At 38.8% G+C, this 19,151-nt stretch overlaps 1 protein-coding gene across 12 annotated transcripts in view; it reads right to left on the bottom strand.

The window, feature by feature from the left end:
* The window catches only part of RIPOR2 (RHO family interacting cell polarization regulator 2), a 262,145-nt gene that overhangs the window by 56,387 nt on the left and 186,607 nt on the right, over positions 1 to 19,151 (bottom strand). For all 12 annotated transcript variants that reach the window (XR_013486253.1, XM_020986858.2, XM_020986855.2 and 9 more), the window contains 5 exons: positions 9,361 to 9,487; positions 8,149 to 8,304; positions 4,303 to 4,381; positions 1,056 to 1,079; positions 322 to 375 (listed from right to left, as the gene is read on the bottom strand). Coding sequence is in view for 11 of the 12 variants with exons in the window: in XM_020986861.2 (XP_020842520.1) it covers positions 322 to 375; positions 1,056 to 1,079; positions 4,303 to 4,381; positions 8,149 to 8,304; positions 9,361 to 9,487 (440 nt within the window). In the remaining variant the exon portion in view is untranslated. The remainder of the gene's footprint in view (positions 1 to 321; positions 376 to 1,055; positions 1,080 to 4,302; positions 4,382 to 8,148; positions 8,305 to 9,360; positions 9,488 to 19,151) is intronic.

Genomic DNA, 19,151 nt, shown 5'->3' with positions numbered 1-19,151 from the left:
ACAATTATTTAGGGAGTAGGCATGATGATAATTTATAGATAATGTCCTTGGAAGGTCATTAAAACATGGGGCAAAGGAGAGAAAGGAGAGAGATAGCAGAGAGAGTCTATAAGATGGTAAAATTAATAAAAAGAACACCAGGCACTCATAGTCTCAATATTCCTTCTTCCATCCCCATTGTTTGCTGTGGGCCTTAATTTCCTGCCTGCTTGAGAGTCACTTCTGCAAGGAGTTCCCCATAGACCCAATTCAGGAAAACCTATATTGATCAGTAACTTAAGAATGGAGAGCCAGAAGAAAAATGATAGGAACTTTAATTACCTTACTAATGTGAAACTCCAGTCGTCTCATGTATCTTTCGATTGTTTTGATTTGCTAAAATTTTTAAAAAATGGAAAAAAATTAAAAAATAATCATTTGAAGCTTAATTTAAATTAATATGAATACATTCCTTCACTGAAATGACTATCAATCATTAAAATAGGCCACTGAACACTTCTTTGTCTCTCCTGACCCTGCTCCTATATGTAGGAGCAACTTGCATATAAATTTGAAAGATGATTTAAATAAGAATACATATTTTTATGAAGCATGAAGTTATTTAAATTTCTTCTATCCCCCTCTCTGAACATGTAGGACAAATAATTAAATTCTGTTCATGAGAATCCTTAGATGAAATATTTTTCCTAGGGTGTATGCAAGCTGCTTTTCTGTGTACTTTTTTTTTTTTAAGATAGCACCTGTTTTTTAGCTAAGGGACTCAAAGTTCTTGGGAAATGAAATGGTTTATCAATAAATGAAAAACTATTAGGGTACTTTAGGAATAAGAATCAAGTTTACAACCACATTATAAGGCTGACAGTCTGGAGACAGGTGGTATAATTGACAAAATGAGATTCAATTCTTGGTTGTTTCTATAAATAAAAGATTATATCAAGGAAATCAAGAATAATCTGTTTTTCAGATGTCATCACACATGTCCTGAGGGCAAATCCTCTTACCCTGGTCCAAATCAATAACAACCAAGTAAATGAGGGAAGGGATTTGTTACTTACCTTATCTAGTTCATATAGAACACCCTAAAATGAAGAAAGGAATAGAAGAATTAAAACATATCTTCTCCCAAGTTGCTATTGACATTACTGAAGAAAGCTAGCTTGTATTTGTAATCCTGTCCCTTAGGTAGTAACAATCAGCCCCATTTGATACTCTCTTTGATGAGTGTCTTCCAAGGAACATTTGGACTTATTGCAAATGCCAGTACCAGTTTTTGAAAGGGAACATACCTCTTTACCTTAGATTTCTATAGTTAGTTTAAAAGATATATGAATTCAAGTAAGGTAGTTGGCTGAAGAGGGTGAAAGGGATGCAGTTGAATGGATTGCAGTAGTATGTATATTCTTCTGCACTTTTATAGGGCTTAGGGTAGTCACTACATCCAAATGAAAAATGTTTAATAAGAGCTTTGGTGACAAAGCTTTCAAAATGTCTAAAGACCAGTTTTGTTACTCCATTTGCCTTTACTCTGAGGAAGGTGAGTGGCTGGTGCTATTATTCCTATCTTATGGAGAAACCAAGGCACAGAGAAATTAAAGTCTATCCCAAGGCACCCATCTGATATATTTTAAAGAGTAGTGGAGTCCAGTCCTTGCATATCACAATGCTATTCTTTCAACTAGACTCTATCCTCTACCCAGTTGTGACTAATCTTATCAATAATATTTATCATATTCCCTATACTGTGAATTGTCTAACTATAAATTGTATAACCATAAATCAATATCCAAGTAAATATTAATTTACCACTTCAAATAGTCGCTTTGAAAAGCTAGAGATGCTCACTTTTTTTTCTTTTCTTTTCTTTTTTTTTGGCTAGGCAATGGGGTTAAGCGACTTGTCCAGGGTCAGACAGCTAGTAAGTGTTATGTGTCTGAGGTCAGATTTGAACTCAGGTCCTCCTGAATGCAGGGCCGGTGCTCTATCCACCCTGCCACCTAGCTGCCCCTGAGATGCTCACTTTTTAAAATGCAGCATGGACTCAAAAAACATACTCAAAACTTCTCTTTCAAAATTGTTTTAGAGCTAGAAACATAAGCATTCAATACTGAGAGACGTAATTTTGTGGAAACAGCCAATGTGAGAATTTGTCTTGCTTGACTCTACATGTTTATAACAGAGGTTTTGTTTTCCTTGCTCTCTTGAAATGGGGAGAATAGGAAGTGTGAGGGAGAGAAGATAGATCTTTGAAAATAAAATAAAATTTAATTAAAAAAAAGTAGGTCAGAGCCAATTCATCAGCCCCATGAGTTTACATTTCAGTAGACTATAAGGTCCTTGAGAGTAGTGAATGTTTTTCCTTGCCTTGTACATGTATGAACTGCTTTGTAAATACTTGCTGAAGAAGACTGGTCTCACTACAGTCATGTGCCTCTTCTCAGACCTAAATTAACATTACACCTTAATCACACCTCTTTCTTCACCACACTTGGTCCTGAATTGATTTTAACTCTTTCCACAAAGTGAATCTACTCTCAAAGAATTCATCCATTGAGGAGATATAATGAAGCATCATTGAAATTTTTGCTATTAAGGTTATCCAAGGTTATCTACAAGCTTTTGGCTACTGGAACAAACAACAATGGACATTCAGTTTGCTAGACTACTCAGAGGGTATGGTAGAGGGAAAAGAGCATTGGCTCTGGAGTCAGAGGACCTGAGTTTAAATACCACTAATGATATTACCTGTGTGACCTTGGGCAAATCAATTAACCTCCCTGGGACTCAGTACTGTAATTTCCAAAGTCAGAGAGTTGTAGTAGATGACCTCAATTTCTCTATCTATGATCCTATGGGCACATCCTTGGGAGAGTAGGACAAGGTGGGGAGACAGAGACAGGGAGAGACAAATGAGGGAGCATTGCCAGGAGGGAAAATCCAAGCACCATAAAACCTGGGCGTCAAACTTGGAGTCCAAAGAATAGAAAAATCAGGAAAAGGTTATTAATGTGAAGCACTTCAAAGTCATCTCATCAAGGGGTTCTTAACCGTCTTTGTGTAATAGACCCCTTTGGCAGTCTGGTGAAGCCTATGCACTCTTTCTCAGAATTCCAGAAGGAAATCAATTGTATTGAAATACATATATCAAAAAAACCCAAACAAAACAAAACAGTTCACTAACTCCAGGCTAAGAAGCCCTCATGTAACCCTAACACATCATTTTATAGATGAACAAGTTGAAATCTAGAGGAATAAAGTGATTTGCCCAAGAACACAAAGCTCAAACTCAGATCTAATATCTCCACATTCAATGCACTTTTCCAGTTATAGAACAAAGGCAGTGAAAAGTTATTTATTTTGCTTCCTGTCTTTACACTTATGTTGCTCACACTGACCTTCTAATGTCAACTGAGATGGCAGACTAGATCCAAAGGCAATTACAATGAAAATGTATTGAGCATCATTACTTAGGCCAAACAGGGCTATTTTTGATTTTGTGTGCTCAGAAGCATGCAAGGTAAGGCTGAACAATGATTATTCCAAAAACCGTATGAGAAACAACACAACTGCTTCCTCCTCTCTTCCATCCATACTATATAATGGCAGCATTCATGTGATCATAGACTGGAATGTGACTTCTGAAGCCATCAAATCCAATACGTTCATTTTACAGAAAAGGAAACTGAGGTACAGGGAGGTTAAGTTATTTGCCCAGAATCACATATTGTCAGTGTCTAAGGCAAGACTAAAATGTAAGTCCTTCTGATACATGTCCAGTGCCCTTTCATTTACATCATGCTGCCTTCCAAAGTGAAAAAGAAACTGGTGATTTTTTTTTTTAGGGAAGGACAGGCATTTTGTGTATAATCCACATGTCCAAGGAATTTGTAAACTTTTTAACTCTATGCATTTATGTCCTTCTCTGATGGGCCCAAATCTATAGCTCTCCTTTCTTCTGCTGCTTCTCCAGATGGCGTTTTGAATTCCATTAGCCAGTATAGTCAACATGCTAGAGGAACACAAGAATGTATACATAAAACATCCTCCCTCCCCATTGTTTCTTCTATCTTTTGAGCTCAGGATTTTCTTTCAACCTAAACTCTTCCCAAAACAATTACGGCAACCAGTAGATAGTATATGGACGATTTAAAAACACTTAAAGAGAGCAATTTACCACTTAGATCTGCTGTTTCTAAAAGCTGCCTCCCCACCCCCACCTTCCACTACTCAGGAAGAAGATTCGTCCCTGTCTCAGTGATTGAAACCAACAGATTGTTAATGTATTAGTGACAGGATAGTACCTACCAGACGAGAGTTTCTTCTCATGTGTTTTAACTGAGCAGTCAACTTGTCCAACTCTGTCTGATGAACCTCCAGATACTCACTATAAAGATAAGGTCAAAAAGGCAATTGTGAACTCTGCATTATGTCAAACAAAATCTGGTGATGACTGTCGGCCTCTTCCAACTCCCCTTGAAGGGAGATTACACAGAGGAGTCTTGTTTTGTGGAACGGATGAGGCACCTCTATCTTCTTTTTATTGTATTGTTACAAATGCTGGGGCAATGGTGCTTGGTGCATTTAATATCATATGGACAGGGAGGTGGATCCAATATGGCAGAATAGCAGGAAGAAGTATAATGAGCTCCCCCATCCTCAACTCCTTTAAATGGATACAGAAAATGTACCAAAACAAATCCTATCAGGAAAGTCAAGGGGAAAAAAATAACAAGTCACTTTTCTAGCTCAGGTTGGCATAGGGAGACAGTGAGAGAGGTCTGCAGACACTGGGGAGAGGCCTTGCAGAGCATCCCAACACAATGAGAGGCTGTGCACCAGGACAAGAAGAGATCCCAGGGCTAGCAGAGAGAGGCTTAAACATGAGCAAGGCGCAGAAATAGGTGCAAACTGGTGGCTTTGTTGCTTATTACCCAGTTCTGGGTCACAAAGCCAGGGCTAACTGAGAAAGGAACATGCAACTAGGCACAACATTCCAGAGTAACAAGCGGTTTCAGGCTTTTGGCTGTGAACCAAGTAAGGGACAAATTCCAAAACCAGCAGCAGCTGTGTAGCTCAGACCTAAGGGGCAGCGTAGAATTTCAGCTCCAGCTTCTAGTCCAGTCTGAAGCATGGAGTAGAATAACCAAGGCAGGAATCTCAGACCAAAGGGGAACCTGCAGTTCTGTCCAGCTGGTTAACAGTGGCTGAACGCTGGAGAACACCAAATATGGTAAACACAAAGACCTGTTGCTCAGATTTAAACCCAAGTCAGAAACTTGCAGGACTCAGACCAAAAGGGCAGCAATCAGACTTTGCCCCAGATCACAACAATTTGGGAGCATTTAAAGCTTGAAAGAGCCTAGCCTGAGTTGACCCTGGAATCCTGGAATAACACAACATTCGATTATCCCAAGAAAGCAGCAGCAGCAGGATCAGCCCAATTCATTCCAGAAGTGCTTGAAGCCCAGCCCTAACATCAAGTCCAAAGTTAGGAAGCAGACTGGAAGAATGAGCAAATCAAAAAGAATCCCTCTATAAAAAGCTATTATGATGACAAGGATGCTCAAGATACAACCCAGAAGAAGAGAATGACTACAAAGCATCTACAAGCAAAGCCTCAAAGAAAAACACAACTTGGGTACATGTCTAACTGGAATTCCTAGGAGAGATGAATACTTAGAAGAGTTAAAATGTTTTTATAAATAAAATGAGAATATTACAGGAAAAATTGTAAAAGAAATGAAATCTAAAGAAGAAGAAATTGGAAACAGAATTAACAGTTTGGCACAAAAGATAAAAAAAACCTGCTCTAAGCAACAAACTCACTGAAAATTAAATTGGACCAGATAGAAGCTATTAATTCCATGAAACAACAAGAAATATCAAATAAAAAATTTCAAAAATAGAAGTATAAGGTATCTCATAGGAAAAACAACTGACATGGAAAAAAGTATCAAGGAGAAATGAAAAGACTGACATGAACTGATGAAAAGTGAAGTGAATAGAACTAGAAGAACATTGTACACAGTAACAGTAATATTGTGCTATGATCAACTATTCTTAGCAATACAATGATACAAGACAATCCAAAGGATTCATGATGAAAAATGTTATCCATCTCCAGAGAAAGAACTGATGGAGTCTGAATACAGATGGAAACATGCTATTTTTCCTCTTTCTTTTCTTTTCCTTTCTCTCTTCCACAAAATGACTAATATGGAAATATGTTTTATGTGACTGCACATGTATAGCCTTTATTAGGTTGCTTACTGTCTCAGGGAGGGGAGAAGAGGGGGAAAGAATTTGGAACTCAAAACTTTAAAAAAAATGAATGTAAAATTGTTTTTACAAGTAATTGGGGGGGGAAACAAAATATTATTAAAAAAAAAAAGAAGGCACCAGATTATAAAGGGCTTTAAAAGACAAACATAGGATTTTATGGTTGATCATGGAAGAAGTAGGAAGCCACTGGCATTTATTGAACAGAGGAGATAACATGCTCAGACCTGTACTTTGGGAAGGTTACTTTTGTCATAGAGTAGATGGAGGATAAACCAGAGTGAGGAGAGGCTTAAGGCAGGGACACCAACCAGCAACATATTGCAATAATATCATATGATTCAATAGCCTGAGCTATTGAGACTCTGCACTGGGGATAGTGGGTGTGAATAGAGGGAAGGGGATGTATAAGTGATGTTGTGAAGATGGAACCCACAGAATCCTCAATCTGGATCATGCTACTTTATGAAAAATAAATGGGGTATATTAAAATCCTAACTATAAATACCTTGTTATACACCAGGGAAAGCTTGTATTCTATTAATGATATCTATAGACAGGATTTATTCCTCCAGTCATCAACTAACAATTACATTTTGTGTGTCACTGTTTGCATAAAACAGTCAAGTGGCAAAGAGTTATTGATGGAAATAAAATCTAACAGCAGACTCTACACCATCCTCCCCAGTTCTTCAAAGAAAAATCACATAGGTACAGTCTCTGTAAAGTTTTAGTCTGGAAATGACCCAAAAGTTCATCTAATGCAACTGCCTCATTTTGCAGATGAAGCAAGTGAAGTCATGCCCTTTATTAGCTACAAAGCTCCACACAAATGTAAGGTTATTAGAAGTGTTAAGTCACTTGCCCTGTGTCACTTCTTTGCTTTCATAATCTGTTTAAGGTGACTTACATGAATGTTTTGGATGCTGGGAGTGATGATTAAGCAAAAAGCTACTAAGTCGAAAGTCATCAAACTTGAATTGTGGAAAACCAATGAGGTGATCTTGGTACAGAGCTAGACTTTGTTTTATAGGTTGCTTTTATCCTTCACATAACTATTCTTTCACGGAACAATATTTATTCAGCTTGTGATCCTTTTGTAGATCCAGCTGCGTTCAGTACTCACTGTTCTTGGGCTGACAAGTAGAGATAGCATTTTTTAAAAAGTATTGCTGTATTCAGAAAAGTACAGTGTTGTATACTACCAGACTAAAAATGTTGTGGGATTTCTTTTCTTTTCACCTTCTCTTTATGACATGAGTAGATAGCTGATGTGCATTATCACAAACAGTCAATGATCTGTTTAGATCTGGTTCTAATCATAGGGTCATGGGATTCAGAGCTGGAAAGAACCTTGGAGGTCATATGATCCAACCTTTCTATTTTACAGGTCGGGAAACTGAGATCTAGAGAGGAAGTGGCTGGCTAAGTTCATAAAAGTAGTAAGTAACAAATCTGGGATTCAAAGCCAAGTTTTCTGACTCAAAATCTAGCATGCTTTTCACTAACACCTTGCTGTCTCAGTCTCATGAATTCATGACATGCCATGAAAGCCCCATCTATTTCAGATCTTCAGGAATGGTTTGGAGCATTTCTCTGACTTTTTTTGGTCTTCTGCAGTATACAGGACTGACTAGACATTGTGAGAACACCTTATAAAATTAGCTAATTAGTTGTTTTCAAAGGCATGGCTAGAGTCTAAATTCTGAATAATGAAAGAAAGGAAAGGAAAAAAGAAGTGAAGAAGGAAGAGAAGGAAATGAAGAAGGAAGGAATAAAGGGGAAAAAAGGAAGCAGCGAAAGAAACAGAGAGATGAGAGAGAAAGATACTGTTTAAGCAAGCAGGCTACTCAGTTCACAGTGTTAACTTACTCAAGTCCATTCTTTAGGGATCGGTAGACGTCTTCCACCCTTTTAGGCTGAGGCTCTTTGGGAGGACTGTTACTTTTATATCCTAAATTGTGCATCTTCTTTAGTTTGGCCTGAGGCTTCTTGAGTGCTGAAGTATTTTCAATGAAGGAATTGCATCTACAAAATGAAAAAAAAGTCAAAGCTGTTCAATCTGATGCATTAATGAGAGAGGAAAAAATCTGCCAAAAAGGTACATTTGGATTTTATTACCTTTTGCTTAGACCACTATCTCTAGGAGAGGACAAACGTTTCCCTATGCAGGAACAGGTTTGAGCCATCCTGACCTAGCCTCTTAGTATTTAGTTTGTGATTCACTGCGATCTTTTCTAGTAACGACTTGCTAGCTAACACTCAGAGGCTGGCCCCACTTAGGTGATACACTACAAATGAAAGTCACGTCTGTCCATTGTGAACCTTTAAAGGGCAAAGGATGAAGACCTTGAGGTAAGTGGAAAGACTAGACAGGCCCTTGGTCAAGCCTATAAAACAGATGTGTTTCAGAATACCAGGGACATGCTCCATTGCTTGTGGAATCAATGCCCCCACGCCAGAGTTCTGAGTTTCCCAATTACCTCATGTTACAGTGAAGTAATCATGGTCAGCCCCAATGACAACTTTCTCATGTTGCAGTTTTATGGAGTGGGAGGGAGTATAAAATTCTCCTGGGCTCCCTGGGACACAAAATGCTTCAAAGTAACATTAGGAGTAGCTGTTTCTTCTCAGTGGCTGCCACGGCAAACGGACACCAGCCACCAGTTTAGGGGAGACTTCACAGAAACCAATTAACCCGATTGTATAGCTAAGTGACAAAGTTACTGGGCTTCCTATCATTAGGAACAGGTGGCAGAGGGGTCCAAGTAATCTAGCAGACGTTTTCATATCCCACGGGTAAGTCATAACCTACTTCTACCAGCATGAGTGTGAACAGCTAGGTGGCACAGTGGGTAGAGCACCGGGCTTGGAACAGAAAGACTTATTTTCCTGAGTTCAAATCTGATCTCAGACACTTATTAGCTGTGTGATTCTGGGCAAGTCACTCACTTAACCCTGTTTGCCTCAGTTGTCCTTGGCCAGAGAAGCAGAGCTCTCTACTCAAAAGGAAAAGGCAAAATCCCAGGATTCACTTTCATTCTCAAGTTGCAAGCATCCCCAAGAGGACTGTATGGTACTTGCCTGGATCGCCTTTCTTGAAGACCACTGAAACCAGCAAAGGACTGGCTTCTAATAATCCCATTGGGCCCTCCTGGGGAGAATGACTGAGATCCTACCAACATGATTTCTGGGAGTCTGGTTGATATTCCTGTAAAGATAGAGAGAAGATTAGTGGCAAACACAGACAAAATACACAAAGCTTGTCAATAATGATAAAATGGGGTAACAATGCCACAAAACATGAGTCATGAGACCATTAGATGTTAAAGACTCCTTTTTTTCTGTCACAAAGCCCTATTAAAACCAAGTATTCAACTCTCAGATAAGCGAAAAACTATTAAGGATTTCCAAAAATAAAAATCTAAATATATCAAAACATGTAATTTCAAGTTTCCTTCAGTGGCTACTTTTCATCAGGCCAAACTCTACATTCTACAAAATTAAATTTTTGAAATATACACACCTAGTCCCATTTAGAATGAACAAAAACAAAGCCAGATTTACAGATAAGCTCAGACAGAAAAGGTGAAACTAATATAAAATTTTAAATTGAACTCTATGCTATAAAATTAAGGCTAAAACATTAGTTTTTTCTTTGCTTTAAAAGGAATAAAACTAACTCCAAACTCCATGTTCTAAAATTTTCAAGTAAGTTTTACAAGCAATCCAAATAGACTGGCCAGAAAGACAGTAATAGTGGGTGGGTAGATGGAGAAGGAAGGGAGTGTTCTCACAAAAAAGGTAATAATCTCAACTGCGATAAGAAAGGGGAGGGGGAAGGGAGCAGTCATTTCAATTTATTGCTTTTCTTCAGTGAACAATCACACTGCTAGGTCTAAGATTCAAGGTCAGATTGGCGACTGAACAATCTTTTCTATAGCAGATCAATAGCCTGGCAATATAATAGTAGGTGTTTCTTTTCCTTACCTCCTTGCCCCAGATTTATCCATGAAAACATAAATGGGCCCATAACATTATCATTGTTGTCACTTCATCCAGAAATGGTGACTGATGAGTGATAGCAAAGTTAGGTCAGTTGTTACCTAGGTGAAAGCTTGAAAATGAGTAGCCCAGTTTGTGGGGTAGGTAGGTGGTGCAGTGGATAGAACACCAGGCCTGGGGTAAGGAACACTCATCTTCCTGAGTTTAAATCTGTCCTCACTTACTAGCTGTGTGACTCTGGGCAAGACATTTAACCTCGTTTGCCTCAGTTTTCCTCATCTGTAAAATGAGCTGGAGAAGGAAATGCCAAACCACTCTAGTATCTTTGCCAAGAAAACCCCAAATGGGGTCATGAAGAGTCAGAAAAGACTGAAAAATGACTGTTGTTGTGAGAATCAAATGAGATATAATTTACAATGTACTTTGCAAACCTTAAAGCACCATATGAATACTAATTATTGTCATTTTTGTTGTTAAGTTTGGTTAGAGAAAATGATACTTTCCTAGCTTCTTGATATGATTCATCCAGCACAAAGAGAATGTAGTTGACACCCTGTATCTCCCATCTCTATCTCTAGAAATAGGTGATAAGAATTTCTCATGAATTGTGTAAGTTTTCAATTGTGTAAAGAATAGAAGAAAGGCACCTAAGTGCTGGGCCTAGAGTCTGTAAGACTCATCTTCCTGGCTTCAGACACTTAGAAGCTACGTGACCTAGGGCAAGTTACTTAACCTAGATTGCCTTAATTTCTTTATCTGTAAAATTAGGTGGAGAAGGAAATAGCAGACCACCCCAATATTTTTGCCAAGAAAATCCCGAATGGAGTCACTAAGAGTCAGACATAACTGAACATAAATACACAAAGAATATGAGAGGTAGATATCCAAAGGCATGGCTGTTTTGGAACACTGAAGACACATTGTGATTTTTTACTTCATTGGCCCAGGTAGAAATAATCAAGGTAGAAGTTTCAAAGAAGCTGACTTAGAAAAACAATTCCAACAATTAGAACTATCCCAACACGGAACTGATTTTCAAGAGAGAATACTTTCCTCCCCATCTTGGGACATCTTCAAACAGAGGCCCGAAGACCATGTTGGAGATATTACAAAAGAGATTTCTGTTTCAGATAAGGATTCAACTTAGATAACCTCTGAGATTTCTTCGAGTTTTGAGGTTCTATGACTCATACGTAACAGATTTGGGTACTATTTGCATATATGGACATTTACAGTACATGCATGAGAAATGTACCTCCTCCCTCATATATGGTACATTCCTCCTTGCCATCTATGTGACTTCATATTACATTTTTTTCTCATAGAGAGGCAAACATAAAGCAACTAACTATAGCTTATATTTTTGCAATAATTATATTAAAAATCAGTTTCAGTAATTCTCCATTCAGTAACCTCTTGGGTACTAAAATCAGTTAATTTTTTATTTTACTAATTCTTACCTAAAAGACCTATCACATCATGAACACAATTTGCTAATAGATGACTTACAATTTTTTAAGTAGTTAAGACTATGTAATTTTGACCTGGAGTTTCAAGTATCTGCTTTGTAACAGTACGCTGCAATGGAAATTTTTTAATAAGACAAAAGATTTGTTAATTAGTTACTCAGATAATAGAAGATGAAGGCTCTATCTGCTTCGAGATCATGTCCTATAAGGATTGAAGGAATTGGAAAAGGATCTGTTCTGGGATCCTTAGAAAGATCTGTTAAAGGAACTTGGAATGTTTGGCCTAGAGAAAATTTACAGGCGATATGATAGTTATCTTTGAGTTTTTAAAAGGCTGTTAAATGGAAGAGAGATTCCATTTGTTCTGGTTGGCTCCAGAATGTAAAACTGAGAGAAAATGGAAGTTGTAAAGAGCCCTATTTTGGCTAGATAGGAGGAACATTTTTTAACAGAGCTATCAAAAAATTTAATTGGAGAAAGGTAGTAATTCACGCTCCACTAGAAATCTTTCAAACAAAGGCTAGATGACCAATTGTTAGGAATGTGGGTATGTTGTACAGAGAATTCTTGGTTAGAAGGACTAGATAGCATCTAAAATCCCTTCCAGCTCTGAAATTCTGGGATTCTTTGATGTAAAGCTCACTGAGAAGGGAAACATTCATTCCAAAACTGTTTGAAACTCAACTTCTAAAAAAATTAATTCAATAATATCTATAAAGCTCAATTAAATGTTTATACTTAACATAAATCAAGCATTTGAAAGTAAAATGGATGGTTATTAAATTACAATGTATTTACATTTTCATTCTCACTCTGGAATAGATTAAATAAATAGCATTACTATGAAGGGTCTAGTGACTCTCCTCAACTCAGGCATCCCAAACAAACCTTAATTCTCATCTTATTCATAGAAACCAAACTATACCACAAAAACTATCAACTAGATTGCAGAAGAAAAGGGAAAGAGTAAGGAAGGTTGGGTTGAATGGTGGTGGTGGGGGGGAGAGGAGATAAGGTAGGAAGGAATTGGGGAAAGAGTGATGGAAGAGAATCTTTTCATTCCTTAATCAGTTCAGAGCTTATAAGTTTATTTTTTTTTTACTCACATGCAGTGTCCCAAAATTCCATAGTAAGGAATGGATAGTGTTTGGTGTCCTTGGGCTGCCTCTGGACTTACAAAGCCCCCACAGACAGAGACTCAATTAGTCCAGCACAGCACAGCTCCAGTTCCAAGGGAGGGAGGGGCCTTTCCTAGCCTCCTCTTCCCAAGTCAAAGGTGATTGGATAAAGTAAGGTATTAAGAAAGTGGCTTAATGGGTTAATCAATCAGCAAGAATTTACAGGTTTACCAGGTCCTAGGTAATATGCTAATATGGGCATATCAAGAAACAGAGAAGACCATCCCTGCTCTCGAGGAGTTTACAATTCTAATGTGGGAGATAGTATGTACATACATGAGTATCTGTTGCAAAGCAGAGAGGAAGACTGGAGTGGGCAGGGGTGGAGAAACCAGGGAAGGTCTCCCACAGAAGATGGTGCTTGAGTTGCATCTTGCATTTCTAACAGAGAATTTCTAGGGGGAGGAAGTTTTTGCCTATAGAAATGAATCTCCTATTGTAGAATTGGCGGGAGCAGGCGGGGGCGGTGGAGGCGGGATGGCAAAGAGGTAAAAAAGAGTAAAAGCTGTAAGGAAAATTTTTTGTTTGGAGACAGGGTAAAGGCTTCCTTTCTGGTACCCCCTGCAGGAGTACTGACAGGGAGATGAAGAAAATGAGGCTCAGGAGTTAATTGACTAGCTCTAAGGGTACACAGAGGCAGCTAGGTAGCTCAGTGGATAGAGGGCTGAGCCTGGCGTTAGGAAGATCTGAGTTCAAATGTGACCTCAGACACTTATTAGCTGCCTGACTCTGGGAAAGTCACTTAACCTCTGTTTGTCTTAGTTCACTGGAGAAGGATATGGAAAACCACTCCAGTATCTTTGCCAAGAAAACCCTACAGACAGTATAGTCTACAGGTTTACAAAGAGTTGGACAGGACCGAAAAACAATGACCGAAAAACAACAAAAATACACAGGTCATAGAAAATGAAGCCCCTTGGTCTTTTAAGAGTAGGAATATGACTTCTAGCAATGTATTCATTGAAACAAAATTCCATTTTAATAATTACAGGGGAAAAAACCTTTTTAAGTGTCTGGGGTATCCAATCTAGTCCATCATGCATACACACACACACACACACACACACACACACACACACACACACACACAGAGTAAGCTCTATGTGGAAACCAATGTAATAGATGCTGGTGATACAAAGACAAAACAAAACAAAACAAACGTTTTTGCCTTCAAGTAACTTACATTCAACAGAGAAATATATCACATACATGGAAAAAAATGTCTCCAACATTTCAGCTATTTAATAGTTTAAAATAGCTATTAATAGCTTAAAGCTACATTAAGACTTTTGGGACACTCTATATATCTACATAATTGAGGATGGAGAGGGCACTTATACACTTCTCTATCTTAATCTCTAAAGCCTTAGAGGCACAACTGCGATTTTTTAAAACCACACTAAGTATGTAAGGCTCCACCTCACCAAACATTATACAATTGAGAACCGGGAGCCACAATACCAAAACCAGCAGATTGTTCATAAAGGCCTGTTACTATTTGATTTTCACCTTATCAGAGCTCCAGAAAATGTTTCCAGTCCTCCTAACTTCATACCTCTACAATAATAATTGCTTGCTTCATGTTTTCTGAGCACTGTTCTGATAAAACTAATGTGGATCTTGGAGTTTCCAAAAACCTAGAAACGTTTGAAATACTAGGATCTACTTGGTTCTGTGGATAGGGTTTGGATTAGGAGAATGATCTGCTAAACTGCTAAATCCAGCGGCTTTTTTCTCAGTCCTATTCTTGACCTCTCTGTAGCCTTTGACACTATAGATCAGCCTCTTCTCCTTGATACTGTATTTTCACTGTAATTGCTAAATCCAATGGCTTTTTTCTCAGCCCTTATTCTTCTCGACCTCTCTGTAGCTTTTGACACTATAGATCAGCCTCTTCTCCTTGATACTGTATTTTCATTGTAATTGCTAAATCCAATGGCTTTTTTCTCAGTCCTTATTCTTCTTGACCTCTCCGTAGCCTTTGACACTATAGATCAGCCTCTTCTCTTGATACTGTATTTTCTCTAAGTTACCTGGACACCACCCTTTCCTTATTCTTCTATCAAACCACTCATCAGTCTCCTTTGCTGAATCCTCACCTAGGTCAGGCTCTCTAACAGTAGGTCCACTGCTCATCTCTCTCTACACTACTTCTGTTGGTGAACTTACTGGGTCCCATGGATTTCATTACCACCTCTATGCTGATGATGCTCAAAGCTACCTATCATTTCCCCACCTCTCAATTGACCTCCGAACTTGCAACTCCAACTACTTTTCAATAGGAATTTTAAAAATGCCAGTTGATTAACTGATTACTGATAGAACTCTTCAGACCAGTACCATAAACAATCATTAGCTATCAAGACCCACTTCTAAGACTGTTCCATTTGAATACAAGATAGCTGAAATGTATATGGCTTTTAGACTTCTAAAGTACTTATACCTTTTTCTCATTTAATCTCACAACAACCCAGAGAAGTAGACTATTGTTGTTCAGTCATGGCTGACTCTTTGTGACCCCATTTGGGGTTTTCTTAGCAAAGATATTGTAGTGGTTTGTCATTTCCTTTTTCAGCTCTTTTTACAGATGAGGAAACTGAGGCAAACAGGGTTAAGGGAGTGTTTTGCCCAAGGTAAAATGTCTGAGACTTTCTGACTCAAGGCCTGATGCTCTATCCACTGTGCCACCACCTGGCTGCCCAAGGTAGGTCGACAGTGTACTGTAAGTATTATTAATTTTTTTTTTATTTAGAAGGAAAAAGGATCCTGAAGAGAAGTGACCTGATTAAGGTTGCTTGAGTGGCAAGAGGCAAGACTAGAACCCAGGCCACTGGACTCAAAAGCCTTTGGGCCACCACATCAGACCTCCTCCCTTCCATCCCCCATTTACATCTGCTTTATGGCTTTTTTGTGCATTTTATCAGCACGGGAAACTTCCTTCACTGATGCATATTGATAACTAAATAGGGTAGCAACTGTTAGCATGTTAAGTGACTTAGGTGTGGCCTGGAGATGCAATTTGTCCAGCAAATCTTAAGTTTGGCTTATATGAAAACTCCCTTTATGGATGAAGATAACAACTTGTCAGTAATTTAGAGACTTGGAGAGTAGTAGGCTGCGGCACTTAGAAGGTAAGAGACTTGCCCAGGGTCTCTCAGTCAGAGGCTCTTTTGTGCTTTAAGGCCCTTTATCCATTCTGGAACTCAGACTCTTACTGAGATCTCTGGCACAGGTAAACAGGAAAGTATATATGAAGCGATTAGAGGAGGGGGAGGGCACAGAAAAATAGAGAGATCAGGGGGTAGCTAGGTGGCACAGTGGATAGAGTACCGGCCCTGGATTCAGGAGGACCTGAGTTCAAATCTGACCTCAGACACATAACACTTAGTAGCTGTGCGACCCCGGGCAAGTCATTTAACTCCATCACCTAGCCAAAAAAAAAAAATAGAGGGATCTGGAGAGTGTTGCGGTAGGTTCTTCAAGTGGGCCCCATCCCCAACATGCTTTCAGGGGATCTGCACGATTTTCATAACAACACCAAGATATTTTAATTTCTAATACCATAAATATTGATAGATAGATAGACATCTTTGTGGGGGCAGTCCTCAATAATTTTTTTTTACTCCTGTTCCATTTATTAACAAAATCTACTACCAAAAGGAATTATGTCCTAGTTGAAGTATAATTATAACTAAATATTAGGATGAAAGAGAGATAAGTAAGATCCTTATGAATGAATTCTGGAAAGTGTTAATTCTTCTGGCAATCTTTTTTAAAAATTTCTACATTAGTCATGTTGTGAAAGAAAAATTAGAACAAAAGAGAAAAACTGTGAGAAAGAAAAAACAACAAAAAACAACTAAAAAAGAGCAAATAGTAGGCTTTGATCTGCATTGACTCCATAGTTCTTTCTCTGATGTAGGTAGCATTTTCCATCGTGAGTCTTTTCCTCAGTAAACTTTAAGAATGCACAGGGGTAGGAGCGGCTAGGTGGCTCAGCACCCGGCCCTGGAGTCAGGAGGACCAGAGTTCAAATTTGACCTCAGAAACTTAGTAGCTGTGTGATCCTGGTAGAGTTAACTCACTTAACCCCAAGTGCCTAAAATTAAAAAAAATATATATGCACAGGAGTTCTTGAGACCAAAAGGTTTGATATCTGCTCGACAGGAGGTAGAGGAAGTAAGTACATTCCAGGGACAGTTGTTTATGATAAGATTTTGCCTTTATGCATACTTCTGTCTTAAACTTCCCATGTTTTCCTTTTTCAACTGTGCCAAGAACAGAAGTCTTGCAGGCTCTCCACAGACTGGCTCCAGACGAACTTTACAGCCTTATTTGATATTGTTTCCCTTTATGAACTCTATAATCCAGAAAAACTGGCCTATTAGCTTTCTCAGATTGGATATTCCATATCCCGACTTCCCACATTCACATAGGACCTCCTTACTCATCCTGCATGCACTGCCATCATCTTCCCCTCCCCTCGATGATTCTAGCCCTGTGGGAACCTCAGGCTCCAGGCTGCAGATACCGTGCTCTGATGCCTTATGCTCTCTAGAGCACTCCCCAGACACCTGTATACCCTGCCACAGAACTCCCCACCTTTACCATTCCTCAAGAGAGCTGCTGTTCAGTTGTTTAGCTGTGTGTGACTCATGGTCCCATGGACAAGTCCATAGGGTTTTCTTGGCAAAGATCCTACAGCTGTTTGCCACTTCCTTCTCCAGTGAGCCCCCATTTTATAGATGCTCAACTGAATCAAATAGGGGTTAAGTGGCTTGCCCAGGGTCACACAGCTAGTAAGTGTCCTGACTGCTCTGGTACTCTGTCCACTGCCCTGGTGCTTGGTACTCTAGCCAATGCACCACCTAGCTGACCCACTCCGCCAGTTAATTAGAATATAAGCTTCTCGGTGGCAGAGACTGGGTTGCTTGCTTTCATTTAGTATTCTCAGTGCTTAACGCAGTACTTAGGATATAGTAAGTGTTTAATAAATGCTCAATCTTCACTTCTCAGAATCCTTATTTTCTTTCAAACCTAAGCTCATCTATCATTTTCTTCATCAAACTTTTTCTGATCTTCTCAAGTTGGTAATGAATGCTTTTTCCTCTTCATACCATAGTATGTAAGTAAGTAAATAGAACATATTCTGTTTACTTACCCTGTGTCCATGCCTCCTCAGTAGACTGTAAGCCCCTTGAGGGCAAGAACTGTTCCCTTTTTTTGCTGTTGTTGTTTTTGTGCCTATAGTAGTTGCCTAACTGATGTTCTTTTTTCAGTGGTGCATCAGATACAGCATGGAGTTTGGAGTCAGGAAGACTTGAGTTCAAATCCAGACTCAAACACTTACTAGCTGTGTGACCCTGGGCAAGTCACTTCACCTCTGTTTGGCTTAGTTTAGTTATCTGTAAAATGGGGATAATAATAGCAACTACCTAGGGTTGTTATGAGAATCAAATGAGATAATAATTATAAAGTCCTTAGTACAGTACCTGGTACATGGTTAAGTGCTAAAAAATGTTAGCTATTATTATTATTCTTTTTTAAAAATTGAACTGCTGAAGTAACAAATTAGCTTGCAGAAGAGTTTTCATAAATTGGATTTTTTTTCTCTAGTCCTTTTAAGAGGTTAATAGTGAATTACTTGTCTTTATAGATTAAGAGAAGGAAATTAATAAATCTTACATTTATTTTTAAAGTCCTGATCATTTTACAAAGAGACGGTTCGACAAAATGCAAAATAAACCATCAGCAGAGCAGAAGCTAGGCAGCTCTTTGAGAAACGTGAGTGGTGCTGACATTCTGCAGATGCAGGAGCTTCTCAGGAAGGCCACAACAGCCAACATCACACAGATTTTTCTATAACAAACTAAACACTGGAAGATCTTACTCCACTTTAAGGAACTAAGGCTTCCTCAACCTACCATCTAATTAAGAAAAAGGAACACAAATAGTTAAGGCAGGCAAATCATTCCCCATTGTTAACTAATGCACATAAGAGGATGGTAACAGTCCTAGACCCTACAGTAAGTCAGTTAGAGCATTTCAGTTTGATCCTGTGTTTCTCTTGGGGATGAGGGTGGAGAAGGGAAAGAGGAGGCATCTTAGAAACTAGAAGTTCATTTATTTACAAAGATGTGATATCTATTGAGGGGCAGCTAGGTGGCACAGTGGATAGAGGGCCGGGCCTGGAGTCAGGAAGACCTGAGTTCAAATCTGAACT

The sequence above is a fragment of the Phascolarctos cinereus genome, unplaced genomic scaffold (assembly GCF_003287225.1).
Source record: "Phascolarctos cinereus isolate Bilbo 61053 unplaced genomic scaffold, phaCin_HiC Scaffold_4;HRSCAF=312, whole genome shotgun sequence".
In the NCBI taxonomy this organism is placed as follows: Eukaryota; Metazoa; Chordata; class Mammalia; order Diprotodontia; family Phascolarctidae; genus Phascolarctos; species Phascolarctos cinereus.
The sequence above is the reverse complement of the archived record's forward strand: the minus strand, read 5'-3'. Positions and strand labels throughout refer to the sequence as shown.